The following is a 14,166-nucleotide window of genomic DNA, read 5'->3' on the forward strand; positions in this document are numbered from 1 at the left end:
TGGGCTTACCAAAGTGACGATGGCACACTCAGCAGTGAGCTGTGCGGCGCTGAACAGCGTCCTGACGAAGCGGTAGATCTGCTTCTGTTCAGGATCATGCTTGTCATAATCAGCAGGAATCTCAGACTTCTACAACGAACAAAAGAGACAACGAGAAAATGAAATGAAATGCTGTGGAATAACACTCGGTTTGAATTTGATCCGATTGCTTCCCGACGCATGCTCCCAGTTATGGTCTATGTGGAGCATCAGTCAAACGGGTTATGTAAATTTCTGGACTGAAATTCCGCGACTGTTGAGCAAATATATTCCTCTGATAACGCCTGTGAATGATCCAGATGGCTCCTGAGATTACGAGACAGATTTCCCTAACTACTTGATCCACGTCTGCTTATTTTCATCAGCGTGTGTGGCTTGTCTCGCTGATAAATGCTGACAGCTCTACAATTTGATGGAAATCAACTGTATCTTCAGTCGAGGCCTTACCGAGAGCGGGTGCAGTTTCTCATCGAATATGTCTAACAACATTCTTCCGTCGACATCTCTGGAATAGAAGGGAGAAAGGGCAAATATCAGAGTATGACAGAAAATGAAAAACAGATGGCATGAGTTAAAAATATGCTTCTTAGATAAGCCATTTATGGGCACGTATCTGCACTCCAAACAGCTGCCCTATATGGGGTTCCTTCCATTTAGAGCAAAGTCAAACACAGACCTTTTCTGCTTTTTTTAAATTCTTTTCCCAAAAAAAAAAAACAACAAAAACATTCTTCTTCGTTTGCATGTTTGGGAAATTCTCTAAAATTGATGAATGATAAAGATGAAGAATCGAGTAAAACAAATGTTTTTCCTCAGCAGAGAAAGGTAGACTGTCGGTAGACTACTTAAACTATTCCAAAATGATGGTAATTTGTTTGGTGAATTTTACATGGCTTGTATCTGCCACTTAAGAATTCATCTCGTCATGCGTCCAGTTCACCCTGGCCCTTCTATGGGATGGCAGCAAGAGATCAGATTACAAGAGACGCATGTGGAGATGTATTCTAATGTCAGGTGTGAATAGAAATACTTATTCCTGTTATCTTGTGTTCGGATCACCCAAGACACATGTTATTACCAGGTTTGAACGAAGCCTCGGGCTTCATGTAGTAACACAGAATGTCATAACATCTGAATAAGTGAGAATTTAACACATGCATTGGGATCAAAGGAGCATTTTTTTGTCCTGGTTTAGCTTTCTCTGCTAATATCTGATGCTAAGATGGTACATAAGGGAAAGAAATGTCATACCTGTTCTTTATATGGTAGTATATTGCAAGGGCTACGCTGTAAAGACAGAAAAAGAAAAATCAACAAACTACACAGGCCAAACATTTCTCAAACCTGACACGGTTAAAAAGGTTACCATTTAATGGTGTATTTGAGGTTGGGTTGACTGACGGTGCTGTCATCAAGGAATATTGTGGAACATGAGCTGTACTTCCGTCTCACTGGGCCTGGGTAATGCTGGAGTTCACACGCATGCATAGAAAACAAAAACACACGTGCATGTCAATCTCTGTTTCTGTCACACTCGGACCAGCCAAAGGCCTGGTGACAACGACGGAAACTAGGACACCTGTGAGCCCACAAACTAAATCTGGCTGTTTTCTGTCAGCGCCTGACACAGCTGCATGGAGAAAACGGCATTTATAGTGGAGTGCATCGTTACAGAAGTACCATACTTTCCTTCTACCGGCTCATGCAATCATGTTCTCATTCAAAAGCCTAGTGGGAATATTCATCAAAAAAAAGAAAAGCCCATTCATCAATATATTTCAAAGATGAAACAGCTTTTCTAAATGTGTCTAATGTGACTAAGACTAGAGCATGAGACAATGTGGAAAAATCTTTTTTTTTTTTTTTTTGGAAGGGTCATTCTGAACACTTTACCTTGTTCTCCGAAATGTGCGTAAACTTGCGAAAAATACAAGACATGAAAAAATTACTGGCTGCAACAAGTCAGCAACAAGCATACAGAGTAAAAAGGTTTTCACAGTTCCACAATCAGCCGTTCTGTTGTTTTACTTACATGGTTGATGTAAAGGCTCTTCCGTTTTTCTCGAACTGGAAAAAGAAAAGATGAGTGAAACAGGTGTCGCTTCGAGCTCAGTATGAACGCAGTACACAACCCTCACAGACAGGGAGCAGCATTTGTCCAGGGTTAAGCAGCAACAGAGGAATGGACAAACAGACATTTTACTTCCAATTATTCTACACCACATTAAACAGAGCCAAGCAGTTTGAGCAAACGACATCAGGAAAGGAAATTTCAAAGCCTGACGTTTGAGTTTCTGTGTTTTATTTAATATTAAACTGGCAAATGGGTGGAAATGAGCAAATTAATTAATGTCATTTAGTCGTGCTCCAAATGAGATCAAATATAGTGACTGGTTTATTGAAGTGCAGATTGTATTTGAGATAGTCTGGAGCAACTGCTGTTTAATAGACGTAATGATTTGATAGTCATATAGGTCTGTGTTGTATCAATCTAAATATGACACACACACACACATTCATGTGTGGGTCTATGTGTGTATATTGGAACACAGAAGGGGGATAGGGTCACCAGCAAAAGCAAACTAGAGCAGATGGAGAGAGAGCGAAGTCACACATACACAGTGACGTAGCGCGCCGTCTCGCACTCCTCATTGTGCTGCTGTCTGTGTCTTACCTCTCTGACACAGACACACACTCACACCCCGGTGCACATGTCTTTCCGCTGAGCGGTCGTGACTGTGTGCGACGCTTTCGAGCAAAAAAGCAGCAGCCTTGTTATGTCATAATTAGGGCTTCACGTTTTAGTGAAAAAATAAATAAATAAATAAACAAAACTAGATCACCATGATCTCATGTCATGAGGCATCACACATGAAGCTTCTTCTAAACAACGTGTGATACTTCTGTCAAATCAAGGCCTAAGGATTACATCTTCTTGTCGACAGCATGCAGTATGGGGAGATTGTGTGTTATTAGAGGAGCAGAATTGGGACAACACACAAATCAGGCATAACATCATGACCACCTTCCTAATATTGTGTATGTTTACCTGGTGTAGTCCAGGTGGGTGGTACATGTCTAAGTAACATCCACATGAATTCCAGGTATAAAATCTTTCCAGCAGAACATTGAATTGTCACAAGATGGTGAATATTATTTACTTCTCTTATCTGGTTTTAATGTTATGCCTGAACCGTGTAAATTTATAGGTTTGAATTCCTCTACATTCATGGCTGAACGGGGTTAGGTGCCTTTGGGCAAAACACCTAACCCTCAAAACCTGGTGGCTGCAGGTTTATGCTCTCTGCTCCAGATGTGCTCCTTGTGTGTGTACGAATGAATCAGTTAAATACTATTATTTTAATTTTGACATGTCATTAAAATAACGGTCAAAGCCGTGCGGCCCTATACATAACGGTGGATCTCATGGACTGACATGTGCAAAAGAAGAAATGCACACACGCACGCACACAGTGATATCAGCAGCGAAGGCACGTCACCTGCTGACAGAAGACGACACAGGCCGAGAGTACAAGAATACGGGCCGTTTCCCCGAGGAGAGCCCAGCCACAAACACTCAGCGTAATGTTACCTGCCTACTGACACCCGACACATACTGTACACGCTTACCTCTCTTGTTGGGCACAGCAACTGAAAAAACAAAAGTCCAAGTTTTCTCCATGTTTGTTTAAGACAGAAGAGGCTTAATCATCAAGTCATTGGTAGTGGTGGAGTGCAAAAATGCTAAATGCTAAATTTAACTTTGGGTCTCAAAGGAGGACAATATTTAGGTATTTTACATTTATTAAATGAGTGCAGTAGAGACGAACAAGCAATGTGGGGAATTACTAAAGGGGTCACCTACTTGTTTCACTTCTTTGACTACTGTGTTAGTATTTATGTACTGTGCTGAGAACAAATGGCAGCAGATGTTTACATGACAGTCTGATAAGGCTAATAAAAGGCAGGATGCAAATACCAGTTCAATTTATCAGTTTTAAGGCTGCATCCAAGTGTGACATCATGTGAGAAGTGAGAAATATCAAAAACAGAACAAGAAATCCTTCAGGTTTTACTTTATGATACAATAGAGGTGTCAACCCCCACCCCCCAACAAAAAATGATGTAAAGGCAGATGGTAAAAAATGTTCACAGGATCCTCCCTAGAGCTATTATCCTGGATAAAAGCACATTGGCACACACTGCTGCTTGACTTGCTCGAGTTTGAAACATAAGGACGCGTTGAAATGAAGCTTTTCAGCCTCCATCACTACTCTGCGTGCAGTCTGCGACATATGGCAACGTTGCTCTTTGTATGGTTTCAGTCAACAGGTGTCACATTATGAGGATCAGCAGATTAAAAAACAAAACAAAACTCAAAAGGAGTTTGATGAAACACATTGTTCAGCTTAAGACTCAGCTGTTGTTGTCTTTACTAACTGTTAATTACAGTTACTCACTTTCCGACCAATCAGAATCCAGAATATGATATAATCCATACTCGCAATAAATTATTTATCTTTGATGTGAATCCAAATGCCACTAAAAAGCATGCAGGTAAATTTTAGATGGATCTATTTGGTAATTTACATTCATTGTGGAGCTTGCATTGTACTCTACTGGTGCTGCAGATCATATGCTCACCACACTACAAACGCTCATTTGTACGCCAGTGAGGGAGTTTTAAAGGGATAAAAGGAGCCAAACAACAGAACAGATTAAAACTCACCATCAGTTTGTGACTTGCTGAGGAAGATGGTGCTGGCCCGAGGATGATCTGATGGATTGTACTCCATGGGAAGATCTAAAGAAAGACGAGAGAGAGCGTAGCTTTCAAAGAGAGCATTCAACCAGGAAATTTGATCTAAAATGTTACATGGCTACAGTGAACTCAACTATGATGATTGTGGTGTATTTTTTACGGCAGTTAACTGCAGTGGCTTTTTATGTTACTAAAATTACTGGAAAAAGAAAAATATTTTAATATTCAACAGCGTATAATCATGAGTTCAGACCATCGAACTAAACACATTGAGGCACAAAACCGTTAATTTTGAGGTTAAACATGTGGGACTGGCTTCAGGGGTTAACCGCCCCTGTCATCATAATGGGACGAGCTAAATGGAAAAACAATCTGTCAGCTGACGGTTTGCTGCACCAGAGCTGTGTAAATGGTGGGTTTGTAAATCAATGCACTAAGCAAACGCAGCAGAACGATATGGATTTGTATTAGATCATAGTCTGCGGACACGCAAGAAAAACAGCAGCAAGCAACGGGAAACAGATAGTTTCTTCCACTATATTAGAGAAACTATAAAATAAAACAGATTACAAGTGACTGTATAGAATATGCCTGGATTATTACATGTGTCAGTTTGATCAATGTAGGCTTTACTTTTTTTAGAGAAGCATGAGACTGAGGTTGGCTTTCCAAGGACAAAGTATAGCATTTATTATTGCGAGCACAACACCATGAGACACCAAAATCAATGCCAACAACTGACTGAAGCCTCTCGCTATCCTTTATACCCTCCCTGCTACAGGTGATTAGCCTATTTAGAGGTGAACAACATCACATGACACGCTACATAACATGAGCCCAACAAAACTAAATGGAATCTCTGGGATCTGGAGTCACTCCGTTGGGAACTGGTTATGCGCTGGTATTGACATAAGCTCCACGATCAGCTGACTCATCAATCTTAAATGTATGAATTTAAAGCAAAATCAACAGATTTTTTTGTGCGTTTCCACGTCTTGTTGCTCTCTTCTAAGCCGGATGATGATGTGACGTCCTCCTGAACCCCGAGACAAACGACACAGATCAATTACAGACGTAGCGTTTGAAACGTTGTCCGGTTTTATTAAATATTTCTCTATAAATTTAGTATCAAGCCAGAACCTGTTACAGTCACTGTCGCCTAGCAAATGGCTGCTATGTAAGACCACTGAATATATGGGTATCAATTTAGTGTCCTAGTTCTTTGCCCTGGTTAAATCCCACAGGACAAAACATGTTGAAATAGGACTTTGTTGTTAAATTTCCAAAGAAGTCTGTGTGTGTTATCAGTAAAACAGAAGCACTGTGTGAACAGTGGGTCAATCTCTGAGGTTTGTTTTTTATATTATGGTGGCCTGGAGGTGACTTAATAACCTTAACAAGCTTAGGTGAAATATATTGACATGAATTACTGTTTTCCGGTCCGGGTTAAATATTGACTGAAACAATACATCTATGCACAACGCTGGGTATGTAGTACTCCAGCCACACTGCAAATCATTCCCATCGAAAATAAGGAGGAAACAAAAACTCAACACACACAAGCGCCGTGGGGTAGTGACTTCATTGGCAGCTTCCTGGTTTTCTTGGGTGATGTCAGTTTAACAGGAAGGGTCAGAAAAGGACCAACACCCAGACAGAGTAATAAAAGAGAAAGACAAACAGATGGCAAGAGAGAGAAGAGGAGAGATGGACTGATAATGAGAGCGAAAAGGGCAAGGAGGGCAAGAGAGCGCAGAATGAAGAGATGAGAGTGACGGATTTAAAACTTGATCGACAGCAAGAGAGACAGCAGCAGAGAAAGAGACGGTAGGGGAAGACGGAGGGAGAGGGCGTGTGAAGAAAACAGGCGATGAGAGCGAAGGTGAGAAGATATTCAGGGAAAAGTAATAAAAGAAAAGGAAGAGGAAAGAAGAAAATGTCGTGTTGCAACCTGCTGAAGCGAAAAACACTCCGGACACGAGCCTCGTCAGCGTAAGGCTTCATCCACTACAGAGCATACCTGTGCCTCTTTCTAGCACGCTGCAGGGTTACGCAGGCAAGCAGCTGCCATTGTGCCCAAACTCTTTTGAACTACTGTCTTTTTGTGATGTCGAGCCGCTTAAAGAGCCTCAAAGGACGCCGGCACACATTCACACCGTTGTGGTGTAGGTGGAAGTGAAATGAACTGGTGAATAAAAGATGTGTGGGAAGAAGCAAAACACACCAGAGGAGACTTAGTAGTATTATAGTGCTAGTTTTTAACAATTAGAGAAATACTTACTAAAACTTAACAGAACAGTTTTCTGAACCGACAGTGATAGTGTAACATTTTTGAAGAGAAGAAGGTGACTACATCCACAGAGCGGAGGGTGTGTACCCCTCTGCATGGATGAGGTCAGTGACCTCTGGCGCGACTACACCCTCTCCAAGCCCCCCCCCACCGTTTCTCCAACCTGGGGGAGTTGAAAGCACCCAACTTCCTGCGTTTCAGGAAAAGGAGAGGAAATGAAGCAGGGGGTGGTGGGGTTACGCATTGTTAAGGAGGCAGGCTGAACAAAGAATGGAGGGAATAGGTTAGTGTGTGGATTTAAGCCAGGCGTGTATCACCATTTACACTCCTGCAAACTACAGAACACACAGCTACAATATGGAGACAGAAAAGGAGAAAGACTTTAACGAAGCCATAAGTGAATGGTTTTCACATGCATGCACTGAAGGTTGAACTGGCTGAGGTGATAGTATATACCACAGATTTATGAGGGAGTTGACTATACATTCTATACTGGGAACGCATATTGATGTTTCTATTATATCATATTTTTACATCTTTAGGGATATAATAGTTAACATAATAAAGGAACACTGTGAAATCACACACTCTATACTGATATGGACTAGGTAACGTGTTAGGAATAAAAGGATGCGATTGTTTGATTTTTGACGTGCCTTTGAAATTATTACCAACTTCCATTTCCATCAAAGTGAAAAAAATTACACATCAGGCTAGTCCGTTTTACTAAAATTTCAATGCAGCAACTCAAAACGGTCCTCAGTTGTTCGTGTGCCCCCCACGTACTTGTACGCGTGCCTGACAGTGAAGAGATGGATCTGGACCATGGCATCACCATACTCCAGTCTCAGGTGGAACCTCAAGTGTTCTATTGGATTTAGCCGAACGTGGGGGCCAGTCAGTGGTATCAATACATTCATCCTCCAGGAACTGTCTACAAAGTCTCACTTTCCTGAGTTCTCAAAAAGTCCATTTTCTCTATGACAGCTGCCTCTGGCCACACCGTTTTTTTGTCATTGCAGCATATTTCTAGAAACAATGACTGTGTAAATACACAAGGATCTGGTTCTGGGATTTGTGCACAATAATGAATGAAAATAGGTCATGTGCAACATTTTTAAATTATCTTCTACTTGCAGTGTATTATATTTCAGAGACATAACTCTTTTATAGCCTGTGACATCTGTGAATGACCCAGTGTGAATATTAGTTCTAATTAAGACTATAAATAAGTTTCAGAGGAGCAATTTATTTAACATGCACCTGCAGAGGGAACTGATGCCTCTTATACAGGTGTGAAGTTGTGAACATTTTCATCTGCATTTACAGTACATGTATCACTGTTAGCTGTCAATCCGCCCCCGCGTTTGTCATGGGGGGTGGCTTCATGCTGCAACTTGAGTCCAGACACAGAGTCTCTTAGCAGTTTGTTTTGCTGCCCTGCTGAGATGCCAGCCTGAGGAGACCCAGATGTGGCAGCTGTCACCGACACGCTCCCACTGCGCCCGCATGACTAAAGTTAGGAGGCACACAGCGTGTCGAGATGGAGCGGATTCAGTCGTTGTTGCACTTCTGACCACTAGTATGTGATGAGTTGGCCTCTTTGAATAACTTTTAAGGCAGTTAAGCACTTAAAAAAACAAATTTTCAGTTGAACTCCAAAAGTGAAAGGGATCAACATAAAGGTGTGACCTGCCACACAAGTTGGGTACAAGCTTCATCTCAAACTCTCTGTATAAACTAAAGATCAAATTTTTTTTTAAAAAAAGGACAAATTCAAATGAAATTAAACTCCATAATGTACAGTTATTTAAATCAAACTATTAATGTGTTGATACAGGTTTAATTCTTTCAACTGTTCTGTAGAATCACCTAGTCAATGAAAGGTAGATCTCCTCATCAGAAAGACGAGTGCTTCCAAAAGTTAATGTTAATGAACACACTCAGTGAATGTTACCTTACAAGCTGTGAATATGCAACAGAGGGCACAGATGATAACTTATTATGAGTTTCTTTTAGCCATTAACCATGATCCTCTGTGAAAGTGTGCTATCTATCTTGCGGTATTCACGTTTATAATAAAGCTGCTGTGTTTCAAAGGTTTGTGTGATACGGCCAGAGGGAAATTTGTGCTGGTAAACTTTTTTGGAGAGAAACACCTTGACGGGTGTATCCAAATTGTAAATCCAACCACCACGACCTGGTTAAAGGGTGTGAATGAAGGGCTAATACTTAATGACTCACCCCCCTCCACATGTGAACACATGAAGAACGACAGAACAAACCCAGAGCACCACCATCACAGCTCTAAGAGCTAAAACCACCCCTGAGCTCGCATCATTGATCCATTCCATCTGATGCAGACTCAACAGAAGAAACACAGCTGAGCTTTTATCAAAGAAAGGCCAACGGGGACAAGAAGACGGAGGAGGATAAGTTGGAAAAATTTCCTCTGAGGTCAACAGAAAACGTACTGAAACACACGCACTGATTCAAAGCTTGCACAATACTGTGTTTCTAGATGCACAATTCAGTAATACAGTAATTATTTAAAAACAGTCAATAGTGGGGAAAAATCCCAGAGGCCCGGACAACAAATGTAGGAGATGTTGCTGAGCTACTCACATGAATTTTGGTGCGAGAACAATGATAAGAAACAGTTTTTGATTCTCCTTTTTATGACTGCTGTAGAAGAATCTTAACTTGGCTGAAATCAACAAGCACTAAATTAAATCGTTGAAGCTGAAATACAACACTGATGAAGAGGAGTGGATTCAAAAAGACCTCCAAGAAAGGTGCTGCACATAAGGGCCTTTTTTGTATAACTCTCTGAATCCTGCAAAGCATCTGGATAAAGGAGTCACCAGGGACTGATGCTGCAAGGACAGTCAGGTGGAGATTAAAAAAGATGCTGTAAAGCCACGGAGGAGACGCTACACTCAGTTTTGTTATCAACATTTCTTTTAAAAATGCCAGTGATTCACATTTATTTTCCCAGGGACTTAAGCATAACCGTCAGGTTTAATATTATGACAATGTTTACCATTTCCTTCTCATGTGCACTGTCCCTTAAACGGTAAGCTGCTGTAACACACTGTGGGCTAAATTAAATAATTATCTTATCTCATTAAAGCACAGAAGCTCAATCTTATGAACTGTTGTCAGGTCAGACATTAAGACTCAGTCACATGCTCAAGCCTATAGCTGGAAAACAATCTGGGAAACTGCCAGCCATAGTCTGATGATTTAACGTCAACAGCCAACGTCCCAAAGATTCTGATGTAACCAGCGGATATCTGGTAATGGATACTGCCTATTGTCATTACTTACAGTTCAACTAGAAACTCGAGACCCAGGAATGGAGTTGGAGTCGAGAGGTGGGTCAACGAAGGGATGGTTTACACTCAGTGAACCGTTTAAAACCACTACAGTGGCGTTGTTTGAGGTATTTGCTCGAATAGACATGACATGTTAGTGTGCTCGCCTACAGGATATGACAACGTGTTCCTCCTCCTTTGATCTCCAGTGGGAATAATAGCAAAGTTTGATTAAATCTAGTCCCGTGTCTACTGACTATGTATATTCATGTGCATGTATGTTATCTATCATTTAAAGACAATTGAGTAATTCATTCATCTACAAGGTGAACTCATCATTTGCCCTCTAACCTGTGAAACTGTGTGAAAAGAGGGAGGGTTATTTTTATTTTCCAATGTGTGTGAAACAAAAAGAGAGGCTGAGAAAGTGAAAGAGAAGCCGGTGATGTGAGAGGTAGAGGGGTCCATGGGCAGCGAGAGGACTCATTTACTCTGCACCCAGCTGAGTGCTAGAAATCCACCCTCCCTGTTTCTCCTCCCTCCCAGCCCCTTGCATCCTCTGCTCGCTGTAACTAGGCAACGCTAGCTTGAAATGATTCAGATGGTAGAGGCAGGCCCATCAAAGGAAATGACAGACAGCCGGGCTCGCCGTCTCTCCCTTTCTTTCTATTGCACTCCTATCTCTCTGCCTCTCCCACCTGCTTGTGCACTATTCTAATTGCCGCTGAGTCGTATTGTGCTCGCTGATGCGGTGACAATAGAGAGTACCAGCACAGTATTGCCTTCTTACAGTGCACGCACACCTTCCCTTATTGCTCATTGCTGTGATGACAGAGGCAGGATTCCCTTTTTCTGTGGGTGAGGACACAGAACATCTGAGGTATTCATGGTGACAGGCCACTTTACCATCAAGAAAATACCACAAAGATAGCTGAAAAAAAACTCCGCTGCACTACTCTGGAGTCAAGGTCTATGTTGACAGCGTGACAAAAGATAAAAACGTGTGCACAGCAAAGAAGATCAAGGATGCTTTGATACCTGGCTTATTTTGACCGAGCTGAGACCGTTCAGAGTGGGGTCTTTACCTCGCTTGTAATCGCCCATTTTGCAGTGACAAACCAAGGACTGATACGTCGTATTATTTATGTGATTTTAATTATATGACAGAGCAATTCAACTGATGTGTCTTTGGAAGAGAAACTGTCGGGTGAATAGATCCGAGCTAGAGCTAGAAATGTGTCTGGTTGCAGTAGTGCATCTTCTCAACATATACATTTCTCATCTATGTAATGTGTAGAAAACCACATGTTAAACTAACTGAAGATGTTGTACGTATACAGAAAACTGGTACATGGACTACAAAATGCAATTAAATGTCATGGCCCATACTCAATTTTCAAATCCAAATCTCCCACACAACTCATCATAGAATGGACATGTGCCTTCTGAGGTTGTCCATGGTGTCTGGAAACAGAATTTCTATTAGGGGTCAACACCTTGTGTTGTTCTTATTGTTTTTTGAGTTCTTCCTAAACTGTTTTTGTGTGTGCATCCTGCTGGGGATGGCTGCTGCCATCGTGAAGTGTCATTACTATGGGGTGGGGGTTTGGTCTGGTTTGGGTGGGTGCTACATGTCTAAGTAACATCCACATGAATACCAGGTCTAACACTTTCCCAGCAGATCCTCAGTGTTATTCATTAGTGTATAAAGAGACCTCTGGTCTCCACTACAACATGACTCTGATGAGAGCTTTAGAATTAAATATTATAGACTATATTTGTTGTGTGAAAGCACCCTGACCTGACCTTGCTGTGTAATATGCTTTATAGCAATATATTTAATGTCCCTTTATAAGCAGAAAAGATGTAGCAATGTAGCATGATCCTAAACCCACACACACTATGACTGTACTGTCCCTGTTGACACTTGTTCCAGAGATGTGTGATTAGGTGTAACAAGATGAAATTTATGTGCACTGCATGCAGGCAACGCTATGAACAGCGTATAGGTGTTATGATACTACAGGGCAATGCATACAAGCTGTAGCTGAGTTTCATGCATGCAATTCAATCGAAATGAGAACGCAAAGGAAACAGACCAGGGCAACTGTCACACCTGTAGTGAATACATTACAGCTAATCTTACTCTACGTTTGCCTTCGCTCTCTTTCATCCCAAAAGTCTTGAAATAAAGGTAGCTCGCCTCCTTAAGTCAAAAAAGTGTGGCTTTGGAACCAAAGATTAGATGCACAAATAAAAGCATTTGCTGCTCCAGAGAAAGTTATCCAAGCGTGATGGATTAGCCTGCCAGCACCGCCGCCACCACATCACCGCTCCATGTTCTTCTAACGTCTCCTTGTTTAATCCAAACCACTGTCTCTCTCCTGCTCTCTCTCTCTCTCTCCCTGAGCCTTACCCAGTGTCAAGCTGTGGAAGGAGCCGGGGATGACAAGAAGGCCATCTGTGCCAAGCTCTGTCATACTCCGCTCGTGTTGACATTTCCACACAACAAATGCATGCAGGAGAAAAAAAGTGTGGCATCAGTGCATACACATACCCACACACAAGATCGGCACCAATGCATAAATCAACACAAACAGAAATACAGTAAAAAAAAAACAGTGTGCTGACACAGCCCGGTAACATGTCCAGACTGCCTGCTTCTTGCATAACGTGAGCTGGGACAGGTAACCATGAGCTGGAGAGGCAGGTCAGAAAGGGGAATAATCATATAAGGTGCCAAGAACCTGAAGTAGGATTTGAAGAAAACTGGAACTGACAGGCGGGAATACAAGATGACGATCCCCCGGCTTAGCTGTGACATAATCACGTTGAGGTAAATCACTGCCATGGACCATTCTGCCCACGGGAGTGCATTGCCCATTGGGTATTGCTTCACCGTACTGGCAGCCAAGGTGAACTTCTAGCAGTCGATCAAAAGTGTGTAATTACCTCTGCAGCTGCTCGCCAAATCACCACCAACAAGTCCGGTGGTTCCTTGTGATCACAAAATTAGCTTTGATTTAATTGATTCCACAAACAACAAGGCTTTCCCGTGAGAATGATCGAATGCTTTTTCCCATAGGGGAGCATCATAAGATAAGTTCTCAGCCTCAGGGGGAAGTCACATGACAGCCACGATTACTTCCCAAACACATGTTTGAAAAATAAGGTTGGTGTGTGACGATATCTGAATACAGATAGTACAGATTAAAATATAATGTCCTGAAAATCTATTTAATCTGTTAATTGCAACGTAATGGTTAAGGAATGAAGGAATATTTATAGGGGAAAAGTTATGCTACTTCATACAGCATGCCTAACAGGGGGCTGGAGGGCTGATGTCATGTTAAATGAGTGTATTTCCTCCTCCTTGGATTCGCTTTCCATTGGTCATTATGACCCTCTTTTTATTGAGTGAGGCTTGTGTTTTCAATGTAGTCCACCCAACATTTTCAAGGAAATAGGTCTTGTATAAATGCACTGACAGAACACTTATCTTATTCATTAACCATTCTGGGATTTCACAGGAGGACACTTCCTCTTGAATATAAGAAGTTATACACTGTAGCACATCTGAAAATAATAAGTTGTACACGATGGTACATCTCACAATCTTAAATCAAAATAGCTTCTCATAACCTGTGTTCACATCTCAGACATACTGCTAGGAACTGTTCACGGTCATCTGTATTGCAGAATTTATTTTAGTCTTTTATTCTTCATATGTTGTTCCAATATTAGTAGCAGCGTATGAA

General features: G+C 41.6%; 1 protein-coding gene across 4 annotated transcripts in view; it reads right to left on the reverse strand.

Annotated features, from left to right (window-relative positions):
* The window catches only part of ccny (cyclin Y), a 38,003-nt gene that overhangs the window by 11,133 nt on the left and 12,704 nt on the right, over positions 1-14,166 (reverse strand). The window contains exons 2-9 of one of the 4 annotated variants that reach the window (XM_047568207.1): positions 4,769-4,843; positions 3,670-3,690; positions 2,072-2,106; positions 1,933-1,956; positions 1,406-1,506; positions 1,291-1,326; positions 487-544; positions 10-129 (exon numbers count right to left, since the gene is read on the reverse strand). In XM_047568207.1, coding sequence (XP_047424163.1) covers positions 10-129; positions 487-544; positions 1,291-1,326; positions 1,406-1,506; positions 1,933-1,956; positions 2,072-2,106; positions 3,670-3,690; positions 4,769-4,843 — 470 coding nt within the window. The remainder of the gene's footprint in view (positions 1-9; positions 130-486; positions 545-1,290; positions 1,327-1,405; positions 1,507-1,932; positions 1,957-2,071; positions 2,107-3,669; positions 3,691-4,768; positions 4,844-14,166) is intronic. The other 3 variants (XM_047568209.1, XM_047568210.1, XM_047568211.1) reach the window with 3 other exon arrangements.

The sequence above is a fragment of the Mugil cephalus genome, chromosome 18 (assembly GCF_022458985.1).
Source record: "Mugil cephalus isolate CIBA_MC_2020 chromosome 18, CIBA_Mcephalus_1.1, whole genome shotgun sequence".
Taxonomy (NCBI): domain Eukaryota; kingdom Metazoa; phylum Chordata; class Actinopteri; order Mugiliformes; family Mugilidae; genus Mugil; species Mugil cephalus.